The 22,229-nt window shown below is 39.7% G+C and overlaps 1 protein-coding gene across 1 annotated transcript in view; it reads left to right on the forward strand.

Moving 5' to 3' along the window:
* The window catches only part of eng (endoglin), a 95,927-nt gene extending 73,926 nt beyond the window's left edge, over positions 1–22,001 (forward strand). The window contains exons 5-14 of the mRNA XM_034192120.1: positions 1,562–1,736; positions 8,180–8,357; positions 8,434–8,539; positions 8,818–9,013; positions 10,610–10,761; positions 11,097–11,327; positions 12,820–12,886; positions 20,894–21,004; positions 21,400–21,447; positions 21,543–22,001. Coding sequence (XP_034048011.1) covers positions 1,562–1,736; positions 8,180–8,357; positions 8,434–8,539; positions 8,818–9,013; positions 10,610–10,761; positions 11,097–11,327; positions 12,820–12,886; positions 20,894–21,004; positions 21,400–21,447; positions 21,543–21,664 — 1,386 coding nt within the window. The 3' untranslated portion in view covers positions 21,665–22,001. The remainder of the gene's footprint in view (positions 1–1,561; positions 1,737–8,179; positions 8,358–8,433; positions 8,540–8,817; positions 9,014–10,609; positions 10,762–11,096; positions 11,328–12,819; positions 12,887–20,893; positions 21,005–21,399; positions 21,448–21,542) is intronic.
* The last annotated feature ends 228 nt before the right edge of the window (positions 22,002–22,229 follow it).

Here is a 22,229-nt window from a genome sequence, read left to right on the forward strand (position 1 = left end):
TTTCCTAATAACATGAATTAAGAGTAAAAAGCATAGTAACATACAATGCCAGTATGCTAGCCATACGAAAGGGAAAATAAGTGCGTCTTAAGTCTGGACTTGAAAGTCTCCACAGAATCTGACTGTTTTACTGATGCAGGGAGATCATTCAACAGAACAGGGGCACGATAAGAGAAAGCTCTATGATCTGCAGACTTTTTATTCACCTTAGGGACGCTAAGTAGTCCTGCACCTTGAACACAAAGCCCGGGCCGGTACGTAGGGTTTAATTAGGTCAGCTAGGCAGGGAGGTGTTAGTCTGTGAAGAATTTTATAGGCTAGTAGCAGAACCTTAAAATCTGATCTCACTGGGACAGGGAGCCAGTGAAGGGATGCCAAAATGGGAGTAATGTGGTCAAACTTTCTGCTTCCTGTCAAACCTCTGGCAGCCGCATTTTGAACCAGTTGGAGAGCCCTAATACTGGACTGCGGTAAACCAGAAAATAGAATGTTGCAGTATTCTAGAAGAGATAAACGCATGAATCACTATTCACTCTTGATAGATAACAGGCACATTTGAAGGCAACACATTTTATTTTTTGGCCAGGCTGAATTCAATACATTGCTGTTCATTTAAAATAAAAATATCTGCATTTTTTTTTTCTACCAAGTTGGTTGTTTGTTTGCTAACTAGATTAAATGGTTTAATTACTATTTTCCTTGGAGGGCAATGTGTACAAATCAGTTTGGAGTGGATCAAAATAGAGGTCACCTTGTCTAATTAGCATTTGGTTAAACAAACATGATTTTTCTATTTATCTGGTACCGCCAAGAAAACCAGATTTGAATCTCTTTATCCTCATTGTATGCCCTTTTTAGTCTGGTGAGTTGCGAGATAATAGCATTTGCTGTTTTGGAGTTAGTGTTAAAAATCTGGCAGGGACGGAATCTATTCATTCACTGCCTTTTACAGGGTACAAACCAAGGCTTTTGCCAGAGCCTAAGAATTAAATGTGCTTAATATGTAATGTGTGTGTTTAACAATCCACACTCCTTTGTGCCTGGTCTCCACCTCTGTCTGCTTGTTCATGCAAACTTTCATGTTAACTCCATTATTTCCCAGTGGCTCAGACGAGGAAACGGCAGTGTCTGGTTGATGGAATAGATGTATGTATTTATACCTTGTATGGAGCCAGATTCCAGCCGACTGGTGACGCACAAAGCTAAAAAAGGTCCCATTTCCTGGCCCCGTTCAGGAAGCAAAGGAAAGACCCTGGCTCCAACTGGGTTGTGCAACTGTGCTCGTGGACATTTAACCATAATAAACATTTCTTTTTAACACAACTCTGTGAGAAGAATAGAGAGACAGAGTTGGGTGGGCATGATGAAAAAATGGAGGGACGGGCAGACATGTTTGGTGAGACAGAATTTATGCAGACATGAGGTAAACTTTAACAAATACAAAGATGACTCACGCAATCCTGTTCCAGCAATGACTGAACAGCCAGATATACATGATTTTGTTTTCTTTGAAGGTTTTATTTAATTTTTACTAATTAAGATATTTGACTGTACTTTCCAGGTAAACAAGAATTTTGCAAATTCTTTATATTGCGTCCCGCCTATGACTTTGAACACAGAAGCCTTCCCCAGTCAAGACGAGGAGGTGGTCACATGGGTGAAGCAGAAGTTTGGGGGCGTGACTTCATTCACCACAGTTCGAAATCCAAAATCAATCTCCTTCACAGGAAGAGAAGGTGAGAAACATTTGTGTAACCTCATTAATACTTCAAACACATATGATCTATTACGCCATTAGTGTTTCTGCTGATGTGTAATAAATCTTTGGAGGAATGATGTGAATCATAATTAATTCAAATGTGTGGGATCATTTTCTGACTTTATGGTCGAGCTTTGGCTTCTCTTAGAAAAATGGGCAACACATTACATGACCATAGTTTGGAAACATGATGCAGAAGATACTGCTTTGCTCTGTGATTAGGAACTTTACTTTGAAAAGACATCCAGATGGAACTGTTGATAGAAACACTGCTCTGATATACATCTGCAGCCTGGCATTTTTTGGATAAACACACTTTTTTCCAAGCTGGAAATACAATTGTATCAGCAGAAACCACTTTGCAGAAGTTGAGAGCGAGCATCTGATGTTCCCAAGCTTGTTAAATCACACTCTCAACTAGTTTTTGTGATGCAAAGTCACCCTTGATTGAATCAGGTACAGCGTTCTGCTGAAGTTATGTGTGTGTGACATAATTTTGATCCATTGCGCATGCGCCTTTTGATTCCATGACAATGTTTCGGGAGTGTGTGGTTGAGTCATCGCGGTGGAATGATTCATCACATATGTTAATTATGGGGCCTGTGTCGAACCGTATCCTTACAGAAAAAAAAGTATTGTGACACCATGAAAAATCAGCTATTACATAGAAAAATGGCCGACGTCTTGCAGAATAGTTTTTATTTCAAGTTTTTCATTCACCATATATTACTTAGTGTGAACAGTGATGTAATGTATTGCAATATGAATCGAATCACGATTGGTGTATCTCAGAATTTTTTCCAAGTTTTAATTATCTTTAATGTTATTTTTTCATGAATAATGTGAAATATGATTTTACCTACATGGAGTGTTTTATTTTGAAAATTACCCAGGTGCCCTTCGTAAGGGTCACAGGAGAACTGGAGCCTATCCCAGTGGTCATTGGGCGAGAGGTGGGGTACACTGTAGAGAGGCAGCCAATCCATCGCAGGGCCACACAAAGACAAACACATTTGCACGCTCCCTCACACTTATGGAAATTTTAAAGTTTCCATTTCACCAAACTTGCATGTCTTTGGGAGTGTGAGGAACCTGGCAACCAATGCGAACACGAGACGATCAAACAAACTCCACATAGAACACAGCCCCGGACCTTGTTGCTGTTATTTGGCTCTCTGTTGGGTCACCAACCGTATCGGTGCAATTTGGTTCTGTGATGAACACAAAGTAATTTTATTCAGCACATCGTGCAACTCAAACTTGCATCATGCAGCAGTGAGTAAACAGTACTCACAGAATGCAGGCATACTTGCAGAAGTCTTTTGATAAATATCAACTCTTGGCATCACTTATCAAAAGTGTGTCTGTGGAGGATGGGGAGGGTGGGGTAGGGGAATAGATTTCTGATGAAATTACTGAGAAAATGCTGTGATGAGGGCATTGCACTCAAATCATTTCAGGCCGACATGTACAACTTTTTTTTAACAGCATTTGTTTTTCATAGATTAAAGAATTTTTAGTTTTTTGTTGACTTCAACTGATTTCTTATTGATATAACTGATTTGTTTGCGCCCCCCACACACACACAGATACATTCATTTTAAGAAAACACTCCAAATGATCTTAAAGGTCCACTTATTTGCCGGGCTAGGTCAGGTATAGGGCCATGTACTCGTGCTACATGTCTCCATAAGCATCATACTATGGAACTGCCATAGATGTCACATTTGGGGAGTCACCTCACATGGTCAGAATGCCACAAAGGATATTTCATAACTGATGTTCCCTCTTAATGCAAGTCGTATGCATCATCTGAGTTTCATTAAGTAATCATTTGTTGGACACACAATCACTCCAGCTGTACCCAAAGATCCTCCAAAGCGACCTAGTACCAAAGACATCCGCTTGTTTTTAGCTGAGTAGTTACCATCTAAGTGTCACAGCCATACATTAAGACAACAAGCACCCTAACCCTAATGTCTTGGCATCACCAAACAACTCTGTCCAGTAACCTTATGCCTCTATAACGTCTTTTCAGGCATCACTTAATCTCAAAAGGTCTAGGCAAATATCCAGTTCACGCTAACATGGAACAAACTCTGTCTCAGAACACATCCCCTTGAAAAACAGATGCCCCCACACGGCACTAATAGTACCTGTTGATAGATCACTGATTATGTCCAGGAAGGTCTTGGAGATCCCCCAAATTCTCAGAATACCCCACAGAACAGCATACTTATTAATAAAATAATGCACCATCCATCCACATCCACATGCATATGTTGCATACAAACATATTTTACAAAAGGTAGTGTACTTGTCTGCCGAGGGTCCATAATTGACCACTCAAAGAAGCACTATAATGATGCGCTCTGCTTGTCTGTCAGTCTACTTCCTCTACAACTGAATTGGTTCTTTTGGGGAATTACATTTCTTATTATTTTCCTTTCCTATAGGGCCTTTAGGTTGATGAGCAGGATGGCACTAGCAGAAGTAGTCATCTCCAAAATGGTGGTGGCTATCACATTAGCTTGCCATTTGAGTTCCTAAATTTCTGCCCTGCTCAAGTACAAGCTGTTCTAAAGACAGATTATCAGATGCAGTCATTTATTGACATGTAATTTGACAGCACAAATATTCCTCTTTATTGTAATATTGAATTTATAGTCTGGCTAGCAGCCATGCTAGCTAGATTAGCAAGAAGATGGCTGGGTGAAAAGTGTGTTAAGCTTTTCTTTGATAAAATAATGAGTTTTACAAAAATGTATTTGCCTGCTAACATCAGACTGCTACCCACGTAGTGACTGTAAAATAGTTTAACATTACAATTGTTATGGTACGTATTTGTACACAATTAGCTCCACATTGATAAAACAATAGCTGCAACACAAAATGTCCAGTCTGTCCATTTACAAAAGACTGAGTGAATGACCGCAACCTTAAGGAAATACTGAAATAACTGAAGGAATGGTATGGAAAATTTGAATCATGTGGAATTAAACTGTAATGCTCTTTTCTACAAATATTATGTCACTAAATGACTTTAAAATATGCTCACATTATTTTCTTCCTGAATGGCAGCAGGTGAATTTATTTCTTTTATTTTTGTCATTGCCTTCTTATCCATCACCTTGCAAATAAAGAACCCTATTGAGGTCACAAATTGGAATTTAACTTTGCAATTTAAATCTCAAATATTGCTACTCTGTGTTGATTCTGTGATAATTTTGTGATTTAATTAATTTGCAGCCTTAATATTAAGTTGACATTAAATTAGTTTCGGATAAAGGCAAAAGTCTCCTTCCAGGATTTTCAACAATTTGAAGTTGTTCAAGAGAACAACTTGTAATGCTCCATGTCCAAAATAGTTCCGAATAAAAATTATTTGCAAAAGTAAGGACTGGCTTCAGTCTTCTCATTGGTAAAACTATTAGGAAAGGAAAACTGTGGGATAATGGCCTCCAGTTTCATGTAAGAGTTCATGGCTGGCTGAAGGCTGGACATTGGAGACATTATTGGCTGTAAGAGGCAACATTATCAGCAGCAGAATCAGCGGGATGCTCGGTGCCAACACAATTATTTCCTAACAAATCCTGTTTTGGTGGTATGTGTGAGAGCCGCGCTCTGACAGGGGTTCAGATAAAAGTGAACGGTTGGTGATGCTGGGTTAACGGTAGCTGCTTTTCTTCTCTCTGGGGGAGCCAGAGGATCCAATTACCAAAATACACCAACTGCATAAAATGCATCAGTAATATATAGATCAACAACATTCAGATGTGCTTTCATGTTTTCAAATGAAGCTTGTTTGTGAATGCTGGCTTTTTTTAAAAGCAATTTTTTTTTCTTAAAAACAAAAATTGATGTGCCAAAGGTTTATTCACTGACTCCAACCCACAACAGTGAGTTGTGTTGTTGGAGGATTTCTGGGCAGAAAATAAAATGTCCCTTCAAGATGGTGAATGTCTAATTTGAAATTAGTGGCATGCTTTTGTTAGTGGAACAGCAGCACATAACAAACGGTGTGGAGAAGCTACTTTCAAATTCTAGTTGCCAAGATACAAGCTAGTTATGACTTACAGGACAGTAGATAAAGTTATACTGCATCCAAAATCGGTGAAAATACTGACCCTGTGTAGGCTTGAATGATGTCTTTACTGTTTTTTAAAAGGTTTAGCTCGAGTGGATGTTGGTTCCATTGTTTTTCTGGTGGTATGACATTATCACAGTGGGAGAGGAAAAAAGATGCAGCAAGACTGTATTTTCTTACATTTTATGTGAACATGGATGATGGCCTTCTATCCATCTCTATCTATGTCTATATCTATCTATCACTTAATTTCTACCCTCAGTGCTGTGGTTAAAGGATAATTGTATGATAATACCAATTATCACACACATTAGGATCCACAGCAGCAACAAAATATGGCAGAAACCTTTTGAAATGAAGTTGTGACCAAGTCCGCAGTTACCCACATGCAGGTGATGTGTCATTGCCAGTGCACAGCAACCAATATGATCATCATAACAGCTGCCAATATTTCAGTAAAATTTTAGGTCTTTAGGTTTGAGTACCATGATGTGCCCTCTAGTGGAATCTTCCACTAACACGCATAGTACACAGGCAGGTATGTGCACATTTACGTTCAAGAAGCAGCCAGCCAGTTGTCTGCACAAAATGTTGTTATAAAGCAAGTATATTTCTGCCCTTAAAGCCTCTGTCCCACCAAGTAATGAGGCACGTATGGATTTGTCAGTGATTGTTTGAATAATGATCCATGTATAAATCTATCACGTATCCGCTTTGAAAAAGTCTCTAAGTACCTTGCTTGTGCCAGGTATCAGCATCTAGCGTCTGTTATTTGAGCCCCATCCAGCCTCGAATGGCTCGTGTCACTGCATACGATCCATGTCAAGGCACATATGATCCATGTAGCGCCATGTAACTTGACGTTGGTGCACCTTTAGGTATGGGTTTGGTCCAAACTTCCAGCCCTTCCACACTTGGTCCCTTTTAAAGTGTGGGTTTTCAGTTTACAGCGTCCATTCAAAATGCCATTTTTTGAATGCCATTCAAAAAAGCCACTCGTGCACAGTCCAGGCGGTGTGGTACACAATGAGGTGGCCGCTTTAATTATATACACCCGCAACTGTGGGTACCACTCCTCACCCCCCGCCCCAAAAAAACCCACAGCACAAAACGCATCCATAGGCCAACTAGAACCGAACCACGGGTTCCTGGGCCTGTGTGCTTCTCACTGGCTTTATTTCTTCCATGGTTTTACAGTCATTTTGACACCGTGATCCAAAGAATCACTCTTTTACACGCTCCCATTCTGCGAAAATGCTTGTCTTGAGTGTGAGTCATTGCCTCAGAGCACGCTGACACAATGATCCATTATAACACTATGTTAAATCTATCATAAACATACTTTTACAGCTGCTTATAAAGAAGAAATGAACATGCACCTGTTATACCAAACTATTACAAAATACAGATGTCAAATAATGACCTTTTAGGCTGTTCCAAATATGTTCTCCACCTCATGCAGCACAAGATAGACAGGAAAAAAGCTCCAAATGTTCTCTGTGATTCCAGACGGGATTAGAGGTGTTTTCAACTTCCAAACTGACAGAAAATGATTAATCCACTACAAAATAATTATTTTATATGCAGTGTCCGGCGCACAAAGCAGGTGGGATTGTAGTGCGCAAGAGGGCAGAGCCAAAATAGCCTGTCCTGTCCTCGTAGCCGCCAGGTGCTCTGATAATGAGCTTTTAACGGCCTCGTCCTCACCACAAACATGCCTCTAAAATCCTTGTTTGTCCTCGTAGTACCTTGTACACAAACTGCCCCACGCTGTTGCTAAATTTTGAACTTCTTGAAATTAGCGCCACGCTCAGAGATGAGCCTCGTTAGCCTCTCCGAGCCACTATTCTCCCACGATTGTTGAATTACTACACTCGTACCCCCCCCCCCCAAAAAAACTCATGCTACCTGCCTCATTATTCATCCTTCATTATTCGGTGGGACTAGAGCTTCACTCGTCTCACTTGATCATCTCACTGTAGTAGGAGGCAGACATAGGCAAAATAAAGATGAATTTTCCATAGTCATTGCCAGCTTTTTTTTTTTCCACCAAATATATGCCCTTATAATTTGATGAGTTACAAAATGATGGCATTTACTAATTTTGAGTTATTGTTTTAACAAATTGGAGGGGATGGACTCCTCTGTTTCTTTCTACACTGCATTTTATAGGTTACATGGCTAGGCTTTTCCAAGGGCATAGGAAAAATAACCAATATGTGTTTATCCATGCAGATTGAGCTTTAATTGCCATTTCCAAATTAAATGGTATTTTGTTTTACACGTGTATCTGAGCAGTCAGAAACGAGTAATGGAAAACTATGTTGTTACAGGATTCAAGCTCGGCTCCAGTGAGTGCATACTTGAAAATGAAGCTCCATCTATGAAGTACTTTATAAATGTTGAAACGGCAGCATCCTCTCCATTCAAATCCTGCTCCCTGCAGCAGCAGGATCCCAGTGATGATACTGAGCTTCACATAATAAACATCCCAGAGTCCAGCAGGATCCGGTAAACCTCGTGTCTGTTATTTTGCTGTCTTTCCTGACTGCAAGTCTGTTGTAACTTTTGATTTTTTATGTTGCAGTAATGTGTCGCTTTACGTGGAAACAAAGAAGACTACCAGTGTGTTTCTCAGAGGACCTGAGGGCACCGTATGGAGCTTCCAAAACCTACAACACACAAAATTTGGAGTAAGTAAAACTGCACACAGTGCAAAATGAATTAATTAGTTAAATCATCTCATATGTACAATGTCATGACTTGGTTATGGGCTAGGATTTGCATTTCACAGAAAAGACCACTTTGTGACTATTCCTGAAATATACGCCTTGTATGCACTTGTTTCAAGTTACTACTTTAATAAGCTTCTCGATGCTTGTGAAATGATTCCTACTATTGATTGGATTTGCCTTCTGGCACAAAACAGTCTCTGCCATTAATTATCTCAAGTCGTGTTCCCTTCCTGCAGTCCAACAATGAGATCCTGCTGGCCAGCATCACACACAGAATCCCACCAAATCTTAAACTGAACAACGACAGTGCAGAGGCGGTGCAGAGCAAGGCTTTGGAATACTTTAAAGCCACTACCTTCACCAGCTACAATGAACTCAGACTGAACGACCCCAGGGTTTCACTGGTGCTTGGGAAAAAGGATAATTCCACAGGTGAGGCCTGAAAACAGCTTCAGATTTGAGATGCTTGTCCAAATGTAGCATTCAATAAATGCAGCAGAATGAGAACAGTCGAATCAGATTCAGCTTCTCCAGTTCTGTGTTTAATCTTTATATATATTATTAACTAATAATATCTGGAATATTTTCAAAATAAGACAAATGTCTGGGAAATTGTCAACGTACGCATCGAAACCTTTGCACATTACGATGTATATATGTATGTATGTGTATATATATGTGTGTGTGTGTGTGTGTATATGTATAAACGTGTGTATGTGTACTGTATTCGCCTGTCGGAGGGCCCAGGGTTGAGTATCAGCTCACCTCCTTTTTTTTTAAAGAAAGTTGGTTAAGCGCCCATCTGAAATTAAAATAAATGACAAGGAATATATTTAATGAACGAGAAAAGGACAAAAAATGTACACAAACAGGTGAGCTATTTGTGATTTATTACCCCGAGGCCATCAGATATGGCCATTGGGTATTGCAACGGCTTTTTGTGCGTCTGTCCGTCTGTCTGTGCTCAGCATAAGTCCTATTACTGCCAGAGTCTTCAAATTTACAGGGAACATTCTTGGGACATAGACCTTGGATAAGTTCACAGATGGCTAACCTTGACCTATTTTAAGAGATCTAAAATGTTGTATTCTGTACATAATTTTATGGTTTGATCTTGTAAACTTTAGAGTGGTGACATCACTTCCTGGTGTTGGTAGCTGCTAACTTCGCTTCGTTTTTGGCTAAAAATAACACTTTCTCATATATTATATAAAACAAGTGAGAAATTAATGTTTCTAAAACTGAAAACACTGTTTTTGTGACTCGATAACACCTCTGAAAGGATTTACTAAACATTTAGTGGACATTAGCGTGGTGACATCACTTCCTGGTTTCCCTTGCTGCCGACTTTGCTTAATTTTTGGCTACACATAACACCTTGCTCATATATTATGTAAAAGCCAGCAAGAAATAAATTGCTGTTTTTGGAACTGAATAACACCTCTGAACTGATTTACAAGACAACTGGTGGATGTTAGCGTGCATGCTAACTTCTGTTAACTCAAAGCCAACTTCTATGGAGTAAATTTGTCTCATTAATACCTGCAAATGGACAGAGGGTGATCTACAAATATTCCTTGATTTTCACAAGTTCCACTTTTTCTCAAAAGCTCATATATATATATATATATATATATATAGTTTTTGATAGATAGAGGTGCTTTATTGAACATGTACAAATTGTACGTAACACAATATGAGCTTAATAATTAATTAAACAACTGCAAATTATAAAGAACACAATGCTCATATGGCTGATATTTTAGCATTGTGTTACATTTTTTATTTATGATAAAACCAGACATTGTATTGAAATGGATATTCCGACAAACATAATATTGGCTATGCTTGTGCATCAGCCCACCCCCTCTTCAGGTAGAATTCTGCGTGGAGGGCTCTGGGTGCTCTGACGGGTGAATACAGAATATTTGTAATGACAATCCTACAGAAATACAGCCAGACTGATAAAATGTATGTTGTCTTTTTTTTTTTCTTGTTCATTTACGGATTTTATGTTTTCTCTTCCAGTTGCAGAATCAGAACCCGAATCAGCCATTGCCATTACAACTCATACCCCTCCTAAGACACCTTTATCAATGCAGCTGTACACCACACCAGATTACTGTTTTCCTCTGGATCCCACCACCAAGGTGGAGAGTGACAAGAGAATTTATGCCGAGGTAAGAGACCATTCATCCTGGTGTCTGGGTCTGGTGGCTCCAAACTCAAGTCCTGCTTAAACACAGTTAATGAATGGTGGCTGTTGTGCAGAATGGCCGTATATAATAAGATAAAGCTGCAAAGGAGCTATAAAGTTTGAAAATGTCAAACTGTAACATTGGCTGTAAGATTGGCCCATAAATTACATGTATATTTTCTTTCACTGATATTTCGGAGATGTGCATAATGCTGGAAAAGGTGTAAATTTCTTTACTGTACACACATCCATATAACTATCAGAAGTATAAGAAAATGAAACTGTGCCTCTAACTGGTCTCGTCTTTGTTTTTTGCAGATCTCTGTGCAAACCTTCGGGGATAGCGTCTTCACCATCAAGGTGATGAGCTGCGTGGTGCGCTCAAACAGCTCGTGTCCTGTAGGAAAAGAGCTGCACTTCATTCCAGAGATGTGCTCAAAAAAAGTTTGTCCCAACAGTACTCGACTAAGCTTCTCTTTGGACCAGCTCCAGGAGCTGAAGTCCACCACCTGGGACCTGGAGTGTTCCGTCAAAGTTTGCTACAGTGAGGTAAGACTGACAGAGCCAAAGTGGATTTGAAAATCATGTTTATTTTCAAGCTGCAGTGTACAAGGTTTAAGAGCATTTATGAGCAGAAATGGAACATAGCACTCACAACCATGTGTCCATTGGTGTATAATTGCCTGCAACAAGGAATCTGTGTGCTTTCATAATCTTAGAATGAGACTTTCGTATGTACATGTGAGTGGTCCACCTCATGGAGATTACCATGTTGCACCATCACCCTCATTTTTGTGAAATGGAGAATATTTGCGGAATAACCCTGTTGTGTCCGATTTGCGGACGTTCATGCTAGATTTTACAGTTGCAAACTTTTTACCGGTGACGCGTTAGGGGAGCCGCTAAAACGGATATTTGCAACCGTAATCCAACATGAACGTCCGCAATTCAGACACAACAGTGTTAATTCCCATTCTAAGACAAATACATCATTTGCACGGTTTAATTTTCTGTAAGTAATTCGGTCGGCGAATCGTTGTGAAAGGGTGTGGTCAGCTCGTCAAAGCTTACCGTAGCAACAGCGCCTTCATGCCAAACTGGAAATTCTGTGAGCAAACCCACAGATTTTTCCATCTTGTCAGCTGCACTGAGTTAAATCCACGGTAAATCCATCAATCAATCCAATTAAATCCACGCATTTTGGCATCATCGTCACTGCACTAGTTTCTGTTGCTCTCAGCTGATACCGCCATTAGTGACACCTGTGCAGCAATACGGTCAGGGCGCGGAGTTATACATCAAATGTGAAACGGTCAAATATTTTGCTACTGTCTACTTGATATTTTATGGTCTGAAATCTCACACGATTAGCCAATCAGATTGTGGAACAAATGTAATTGGATTAGAATACATATTGCCACTCTCAAGCGAATGCAAAGGAGCTTAAATCCCCTAAACTTGAAGGGAACCAAAATTGTGAACATTGGCATCATAATGCAGTTTGCAACCTCACCACTAGATGACACTGAATCATACACACTGTAGCTTTAACTTGTGTTAAATACATTGATGAAGTTGGGGGTAGAGCCAGGTCCTTAAGTAATTGGACAGTCACTTAATTTTTGTAATCTTGCTTCTGCAGACCACCACAGTGGAGCTGAAATTAAATAAGATGTGCTTTAGGTTTTACAAATGATCACATTGACTTTGCCATTTGTATACATCATGCTTCCTTTTTCAGAGTCCGCCAAGTTCATGTATGAGATTGTTTCATATCGATCGCAGTGCATTTGACTGAACCACATTGTCAACTTGAATGATGACTTTTCATGTAATTTTCTGTCGTTAATTAAATTGCATTTCCATGTACTTTACAATAGGACGGACATGTTACTGTTATTTAAAAAAATATTTTCAGAACCTACTGCATCATATAGTTTATATTGCAGATTGAAAAATAATTATAGCATGCATCTTGTATGAGATCTTGTTTTTTTTATTTTGCTTGTTTGCTTCTTTTTTTTTAAATCTTCCTCTTTAGCAATGTGGCGATGGAGGAAGAGTGAAGCGGAATCTGGCAGTCTCCCAGTCTTATCTGCAACCACCAAGTGAGTTCATGCTAAGCAAACTATGAATTGGAGTTCATGCTAAGCAAACTATGAATTGGACTGTTTTCTATATTTGTGTCTTCAGAAACAAGTTTAGCCCAGTGGACCGTGTTTTATCCCTTTAGCCTCAAGTAGTTTTGTCATGAGGAAGTAGAAGCCTGAAGCCCTATATGAGGCCCTGAGGCTCATCTCTGCTGCTGCTTATATCCAGATTCCACAGCTTGATGCAGATGACAGTGTGTGACTCCCCCCGGACAGGATGCCAGTCCATCACAGCTCACTTCTCCAGCCATAGCTGGTTCCCATTTACAGCTGGGTGAACTGGAATAATGTTGAATAAGTGTCTTGTCCAAGGACACAGACAGGTAGCCTGGAGCACACACATGGACTCAAAGCCTGGTCTGTGAGTTAGTGTATAGAGTCACCTGTTAATCAGGGTGGAGTATGTATTTGTAATCACTTTACTGTGCAGCCAAGATGGAAAGCATTTCATCATTGTAATGATTAGATCTATAGCTGTCACTCCTGTAGGGTCTCATCTATGCTGTTGCTCCACCAGATTTCCACTGCAGCTCTCTTTAATTCTTGTTTGTTCTTTGGGGTGATGTAGGTCAAGTGTCTTGACCAAGGACAAAGTAGAGTGACTGGGAATCAAACCAAGGTCTTCTTATCCCTCTGATCCACCTGCTTTGTATTTATCAGAAAGGATCCTTCAAAACAAAACATAAAACCCCTGAGCCTTTTCTAGTTTTTATGATCTTTTGAGTTGCTTGTCAAAGGTAAATCTCTTATTTTAAAGAATAATAATTTGTGAGTTGGACATTTTGAAGATTAAAATTTGAAAATATCAATTTATAACTTTATCCATGCCCGTCACTTTGGTTTAAAATATTAAAGATTTCAGTAATATCTTAAGGGATGGTTTGAAATGGTATGAAGCAGAGAATATGGCAAAAACTGTATTTTTCTTAATATCTGCTGACGTTTAAATATCCTGTTCATTTTGCTCAGGCATTTTTTTTTACTTTTTTTGTAACTCTTAAAGGGGTCCTATTATGTTGCTTCAGAGAGCTAATAAAGGCTATCGGGTGTCTTTCAAAATGGATATAAATGCTTGTAGCTAAATTACTGCACACTGGTGATACAGCCTTGGGGAGAAAGGGAAAGATTTTTAGGTCTGTAAGAAATGACTTGTTTTATTGTTGGTGTTGCTGTACATGGAAAGCAACTGCTGAGGTGACATGAGAAGTATTATGGGTGGGGGGTTGCTGTCAGTGTAACGTAAACTGAAGTAATGCCATTTTTTGTTTTCAAACAAATCTACAAATCCAACATCATGGTCCTGTTTTTCAGTGCCAAGTGCAGCAACCAGAGCCCACGAAATAAATGTAAATTCTTCCGAAAACCCACTAACAAAGCGAAGTTATGAAAAGGTCAGCTCTTACCTGAGCGGTAGGTCCTTAGTTGTGTTTTTTTTTTTTTTTTTTCCCTCCCTCGGCATGGTGACTGTTTACACCGCGACAGACTGCCGGCGAGTTATCATCTTGGCAACTCGTGCAAGCGGAGCGTAGGAGAGTGTGGAGCGGTACCACTTATGACAAGACAATCGTTTGCTTGTTCTGTATATAATCAGCTCGATATATAAGCGCCTACAAACTATTGTAATTTACAGGAGACATCCATCGTACTTTGTGCTGATCATTGGTGAAGACTTGTAAACAAACACAGAGGGAGATTATCACAGCTGGACACCCAGGCGGGTACTTATCAAAACATTGTTACTTTTATCGTTCACACTTGCTTGTATTTGAGCTTTCAAAGTCCTGATGTCCCAGTGGCGCTCGACTGAAAGCATATGATCCGACGTCACTAGATTTTTCTCCTTTTTTAATCAGCCGAAAAGAGTGATGCGCATGGGCAGCATCAAATTACTATATTTGTTTGAAGCCTGCCAAGACCAACTGGGGAACTTCCAACAAAGAAGTGAAGTGACATCAGAGCAGAAATGACGTGGGGACTTAGGGCCTGTGTGGTTGAAACATTTGGGCGTATTCATCAAAGCACAGTCTTGCACAGTGGGTGTCGCATACAGGTTAAACATTCACACTGAACTATTGACTTTTGTCACATATGTCACAGAAACTGAAAACATGTTTAAGGCTAAAATTGTGCATGTAATATGGTGAGTCATCGCCACACTTGTCAGGTACAAATATTTTAAACTTTATTTATTTTTGCAGTCCTACATTATTTTGCTAGTTGGTCAAGGTGCCTGCTGTTATTACTTTGATTTCTGTTGCTGCTTTCAAAGCACGACAAGCTTTTGCACAGGCGGCTGTCATAGCAGTGAAGTCAGGATATGCGGTGAAGCCAGTAAGGGGGTGCGGGGCAGGGCCTCATCCTTTAGGAAGGTCTGCAGGCTGACATTGTGGACACAATCACCAGTAACAGCCCTCAGGGGAGCGACCAGAGGCTCTTTGTATTTCCAAAGGGGTCTGACTGTGATTCTATCCAAACATGGGTTCGGAGTCTGATGGTATTATCAGACCACGCAATATGTTTCAGTTTGAGCAAAAAAAAAAAAAAAAAAAATGGTGAAAACAAAAGGGTGTGCCAAAATTCTTTGCAGATTTAGATATTTCCAGTTGTGGCCTGTATATAAAAATGGACGGCATGTGTTCATGCGCTATTGCCCTTGATGACAGTTGGCTGCCATGTTGCTTAGTTGTGTTAATTTGGAAACTGATTGCATACATTAGATGCAGCGTTTACAGTTTTTCCTCAATTGCTAAAACACATTTCTTGAAACCTCCACCCATTTTCTCAAAAACTTCAACACAAATCCAAAAATTCAAGCTGCATTTACAAAACACCAGACTCTTCTATCAAAATCAAAACTGTCACCTCAAAATTAGTTATCCTGTGATCAAAACCAAACAATGTGTTCAGAGCAAAATATATTCTCCTTGGAGCATTCGTTAGGCACTACCGGTATGTAAAATAACTTAGGACACAGCATCCAGGGTATGGAGTTAACTAGAAATGTTGATTGTAAAATGTATTTTGCAAAAAATTATCATAGTCGATGCGATATCTACATTCAGCAATGTCGCAACAAAAATAAAACGAAATAAAAAGCACATCACTGCACAAAGTTGCAGAGATTCATTCGCCAACATCATGTCTTTGTGCGTTGTCTGGCCAGAGGACCCCTCTGCTGTGCTGAACCCAGCCTTGACAAGACTCATCATCACAGACCGATTCCATTGCCTCCAATAAAGTTGCCCTGATGTCGGGCTGTCGGTCGCAGACTTTCCACCGCTACACAGAGAACAACGTCTCTATTGGATTGAGAAAGGGGCTGTAAGGTGGAAAGAAAACCTGTATGAAGTGCAGGTTATTGGTGAAACTCTCAGGTATCAGGACAACGCGGTGAACGGCCACATTGTAACATTGACATACAGGATGCAGTGCTGCTAATCCAGTTGCCTGAATATCATCAATAATGATAGATCACATCGTTAGATATGTGCGTGTTCACACTGTAAACCCAAGTAATGCAATGAAGACACACATCCAAAACATGTAAAAAGGAGTGCGGGACCACGAAAAATTGCACCAAAGATAGAAACTGAATGATCCACATAGCCACAGCACTCCGATACAGAAAAAGCTTTATTTAACAAAAGCTTTTTCTATCTTTGGTACACTGTAAACCCAAACAAGTTGGCACAACTCAAAAATACTGAGGTAATCAGTTGCTACAATATTTTTGAGTTCATGAACTTAAAGTCAATTGTTCCCAGAACTTAAAACTTTTGAAAGTTTTGAATATGTGATACTTGTACCTCATGATTACAATTAAAGTGTTCATGAAGTAAATGTAAGTCCCTTTAGCTCCTCCCTTGCTTTTCACTCAGGGTCACCACAGCATGTTGAGCTGACACAAGTTTTATACCAGATGCCCGTCCTGACGCAACTCCACATTGCATAGAGAAATGTGGCAGGGGTGGGGTTTGAACCAAGAACCTTCTGCACCAAAGCCAAGCACACTAACCACTTGACCACCACCCCTGCTAACGTGTTCACTGAGCCAACTCAAATATTTTCTTATATATTTGCTTAATTCTTTTAAGTTGTGCTTAAGTTATACTTTGAAGTTTTTCATACTGAATATACAATTAGTTCAAGTCAATCAAAAATTCTGAGTTTAATTTTCTCAAAAAGCAAGACCACGTTACACAAACGTGAAATATTTAAGTATGTTAAACGCTTTCTTAATACTTTGAGTTTACACTACTTAATCTTTTTAATTAATATAAACATTCAGGTTTAGAGTGCAGTTGTGAGTTGTGTGTAAAAGTTGACAGCTGTGTTGGAGTTGTGTTCACATTTTTCTGCCTGTGTTTACAGTTTTGCAACACAAGTGTAACATTGTGTTTGGTGAATGAGAATGTGTTTAGAGTTTTGCAAAAAAGCGTGCATAAGATCTGCAAATTGTGTCGAACTGGGTGAAAACTGCTTAAGGTTTCGCCAAAAGGGTTGCTTGATTCAAGAAATGAGTTCAGGCCACTGTGCGTTTGGTTCAGGGAGTGGAGTTTAGTCTTTTAGCAATTCAGAAAAACTGTAATATAAACTACTTGTAGTTTATATTACAGTTTTTTTTATTGCAGGAGGGTGTCATATTTGCTAGCCGTGTCACCTAATCCAGTATTACCACACCCTGATCTGATGAAGTATAATTTCTGGTCTTAGAAAAGCAAGCTGAGTCAAATGGAGTGAGTGAATAGATATTTAGCTATGAGTGCATGACTGTTAACACAATAGCTACAAATAAATACATGCCATCATTCTGAAACTCACTAAATTTAAAGTGCAAAAAAAAAAAACTTTTCTACCTGCTCATGTTCATAAATATAGGAAATCAAAGAAGTCAATTAAAACTTACAGAGAGAAACTTCGTAGAAATAAACCAGTTTCTTTGTAAAACTCAAAAAACATGATCACAAGTCCACACAACCCTACAGAAAGGATTTTGTATGAGTGTGGCCAGAGCAGACACTTCTTCCTTCTCTCACTCTCTCAAAACAAACATGGTTGTGGAGTTATGTCACTTGAAATGAGCTTACTTGTCAGTGTCTTTCATTTCCAAAGTGTATAACTCTTTAACCAAGCATCGACTGTGGAGATTGTTTAACATGAAACCCCAGTCTCCCCCAGCAGGGGGCGATAGATGTGTTTTGGATTCACTTTTCATCAGTTATTGTGCTATTCATCTGTTGCAAAAAATAACAGGAGTAAATGTCAGTGAAGTGGAAAATCACTTCTGCTTTGTCAGACATCTGTGTAAAAATAACAATGGATTTATTTATTCTTGGAGCTTCCAAAATTGTCTCAATTATTTGGAGGACAAATATAGACCATATGGGGCAGGGAAACTCACTGCTCTTCCATATGTTCCTGTGTCCTGTTTATTTGTTCCCCTCTGGAGAATATGCCAAAAGTACAGGCTTAAGAAGCGCACGTCAGTATTCATTATCTGGAGGAACAAAGGTTACATCAATAAGACAAGCAGACCGCGAGCTTGGTCGGACAGGACGAGATTCTTTCCTGTTTGAGTCAGCGCTCAGGCCTGTCTCCTCCTCCCCACCTGCACTGGAGCTTCTGCTTCCTGCTCCTGTTTGTTCAGCTTTGTTGTCAAAGACACATTTACACAAACTGACACAGAAACTGATTACAGCAGGGGAAAAAAAAAGTCTCTAGCGGAAAGCCGGCTTTCGTCACCAGGCCGTCCGACCCTGTGGGGGGTCAACAGAATGTCCTCTGCTGTCTGACTTTAGGCTGCAGTCGGCTCCAACGCCCACAAGATGTCACTGTGTTTTAGTACTCTAAATCACGTTTAATTCGAAGAATACTATTTTTAATTAATAGAACAAGTGCATTGCTGTGTAGACTTAAATATTTCAATGTTTAATTGTAAAACTATGGAGGCGATACCTGTTTTTTAATGTTATTGTCTCATTACATGTCACCTTAAGTTCTAGCATAAACAGTGATTTAATCTGCTCAGAATAAAAGATGAAACATCACAAATTTGCAATAAACCTTCTTTATAACTGTCAATTTTAAAACATCCCATCAGTGCTGCTCCCATAAAAAAAAAAAAACCACATCAACTTCGATCAAGAACTCACTTGAGAATTGTGCTAAACTGATCATATCGATCACGAATAAACACACAAAATACATTCAGATCTGCTTACATCTATTTAGGAAAAAGATAAAGATGTAGAAATATTTGTTTTACAGTAAGTAGCTCCACATTTATTGTAATATGGTATAGATTGATATTGTATTAATGAGGCTGGCTGGAGAAAAACGATAAATGATTTAAAATGATCTGTGCAGTGGGGCGGGGGGCTGATGGGGGGAGTTAAACATGGCTTATAAGAATGCAATATGCTGTTCCAACAATCTGAATTACATGATATGGAGGAAATGGTCTCAAACTGGTGACCTGGGGGACAGATGAGGCCTGCGATCAGGTAGTTTAAGCTGAGTGAGGATTTGGGTTTGCGATTGTCCTGGATCCTGCCTGAAATCCAGGTTTTCAACGAGTTCTTGGATTCAGCCGTCAAAAATTAATCTGTTTGTGATGAAAGTGTCGGCATCTTGGCAGTGATGTTAATGTCTCTGGCTGTCAAGTTGAGATGTTTTATGGAGCCAGGAGGTTATTGGACAGATGTATTTGGCGACACCAGTATCTTTGCAAGAGAACAAAGGTCCAGGTGTTCCGGGCCCCAGTACTTCTGCTCCTAATAAGATGTTGTAAGACTCTAACCAGTTAGTTAAGGCTAACTGGATGTTTTTGGTGTTTGGTCTCCTCAGAGGATCCTTTGATACTGTACCACTGGAATTGGCCTTACCTAGAGAAACCCAAATGAAGTGTACCATTTGTAGTTTGATGGAACGTTAGTTACGACACTATGATTATGTGGAATATTTCCATGAGCATGATTTTTGTGCAGCTCAGCAGCTGGAGAAGGCTAAGGGGATTCCCACATATCGCCTCATTCCAGCAGATGGTTGGCTATTTTGGGAGGTGGGGCTGGACTGGTGGTATGTCTGGGTGGTTGCCAGTTTGGATCCAGGGCAGTTCCTTTTGCGCTGCTTCCAGAACTGACCTGGTGTGACAATATGAAATAAACTGTCATCATTAATATCATCATCAGTATCTTTTTTTTAAACTTCCGCTAAGGAGGTAATGATTTTGGCGACGTTTGTCTTCTGGCAGGATAACTCAAAAAGTGATAAATGAATTTCAATTAAATTTGGCAAGCAGATAGATAATATTCCGGGAAATAAATTTCAAGTTTGAAGATTATCTGGATAAAATTCTGGAACTGAGTTAGAGAAGAAGGTTTGGCACGTAGCAACATTTAGTAACTCAGAAAGTTATGAGCATGTTGATGAAATTTAGTGAGCAGATGGATAAACGACCATCTAAAAAAAAGTGGGATTTTATTTTGAATTTGATTTTGAACATATTTTGGATGAAGGATCCAGAAGACATTTTAAGCAGAGGTATGCACTCACTGAGTGCCTTCTACATTTTATTTTTTTTGGGTCACTAATATCCACCAATAAAAGTATGATCTATTGTTGTCATTTTCATATTTATTTTGAAATGTGGAGTTTGGCTTCAAAATGAAAATGACAGTTTTTCTAAAGTTGGTGGTGATGTTGGTGACCTTTGCTAACGTCTTTTACATTATTAAGACAGTCCATTGTAAAATGCTTGGATCAGCCCCTATAATGATAATTTCCATCTACATGGGACATCCCATGTTATTCTTTTATTATTTACCTGCCCACCTGGTAGCACAGGATCCGACCAGCGGCCCTCGAGTAATACAGTACGAGACCACTCTTCCGAATTACTTACTCAGGGTTTTCTTATTTAATGGAAGCTTGCATACATTGATTTTTTTCATGTGTGTTTTTCAGACCCGCCATGCTTTGATTTTGGCCTTCCTGCTGTGCTGGGAATTGCATTTGGAGGATTCCTGATTGGAATATTACTTATTGCAGCACTGTGGTTTATTAAAATTAAAACAGGTAAATGGATTAAATGATGTAATGTTTTGAATGAACTCGAGGCAGCACAGTGGTTTAGTGGTTAGCACTGTTGTCTCAGAGCCAGAAGGTCATGGGATTGATTCCCACCTGTGGCCTTTTCTGTGTGCAGTTTCCTCCCACATCCAAAGACATGCAGGTTAGGTGGATTGGAAACTTTAAATTATCTGCGGGTGTGAGTCTGCTTGTCTTTATGTGGCCCTGCCACAGACTGGTGTCATATCCAATCTCCTCACGCCCTACGTCTACTGTGATAGGCTCCAGTTCCCCATGACCCTTAATTGGAGTAAGCGGTTGAATGTGAGTGAGTGAGTGTGAACTCTAAATAAGGATGAGGAGTGTTTATATATCAATTTGTCTCCTTCCGGCTCATTTAGGATACCCAACTGGACTGGACATGACCTCAACTGTGGTGAATCTTTCCGGTAAAGAATCTTCTGCCTTTTTCTTTGCCATTTTTCATTTTATTTATTTATTTATTTTTTGTCGTAGTCTTACCGGCTTTCCTCTCTTCGTTCAGGATGTCCCTGCTCGGGAATGAAACGGCAACCGGTTTCTAACAACCCTTCCCCGTCAGAGAACAGTAGTGCCAACGCCAGCATTGGAAGCACTCAAAGTACACCGACCAGCAGCATGGCATGAGATTACCGCCACCACCCGCAGGATCACCATCATCTTCCTTCAAAGTCACGTCTATGGGTTTTGTGCTTGTGGGTATTTTTTTTTAAAATGCTTAAGAAGCATTCCTCTCTACCTGCTCCTCATTGAATTCCCCCCCGGAACAAAAAAAAGAAAGAAAAAGCACAACCCATGTCTTTGACACACCAAGCCTATCTGGGGGATTGTAATGATGGGGAGGAGATTAAGTGACTGATAAGGGAAGTCAAATCAATGGCTTCTGACACTCACCTCTCCAGCCTCTCTGTAAAGTCAAGCTCCGACACAAGAAGTCAGAGAGGGCAAGAGTAAAAAAATAAATTGGCTCTGAGCAACAGGAAAAACAAACCACACCCCCCCAAAAGCTAACAGGAAATTCACTGCATTCCTTTCAATGAATTGTGCTTCTGTGACGGCAGACAGACTAGTCGAAAAGTCTGACTTTGAAAGCGGTTTTGTTTTCACATAGATGTTCTTTAAATAACCGACTGTTGATCAGGTTAGTCTGACGAGTCGGAGTGACCGTTGGTTTTCACAGCAGTTCATGAAT

This window comes from Thalassophryne amazonica, chromosome 17 (assembly GCF_902500255.1).
Source record: "Thalassophryne amazonica chromosome 17, fThaAma1.1, whole genome shotgun sequence".
NCBI classification, from domain to species: domain Eukaryota; kingdom Metazoa; phylum Chordata; class Actinopteri; order Batrachoidiformes; family Batrachoididae; genus Thalassophryne; species Thalassophryne amazonica.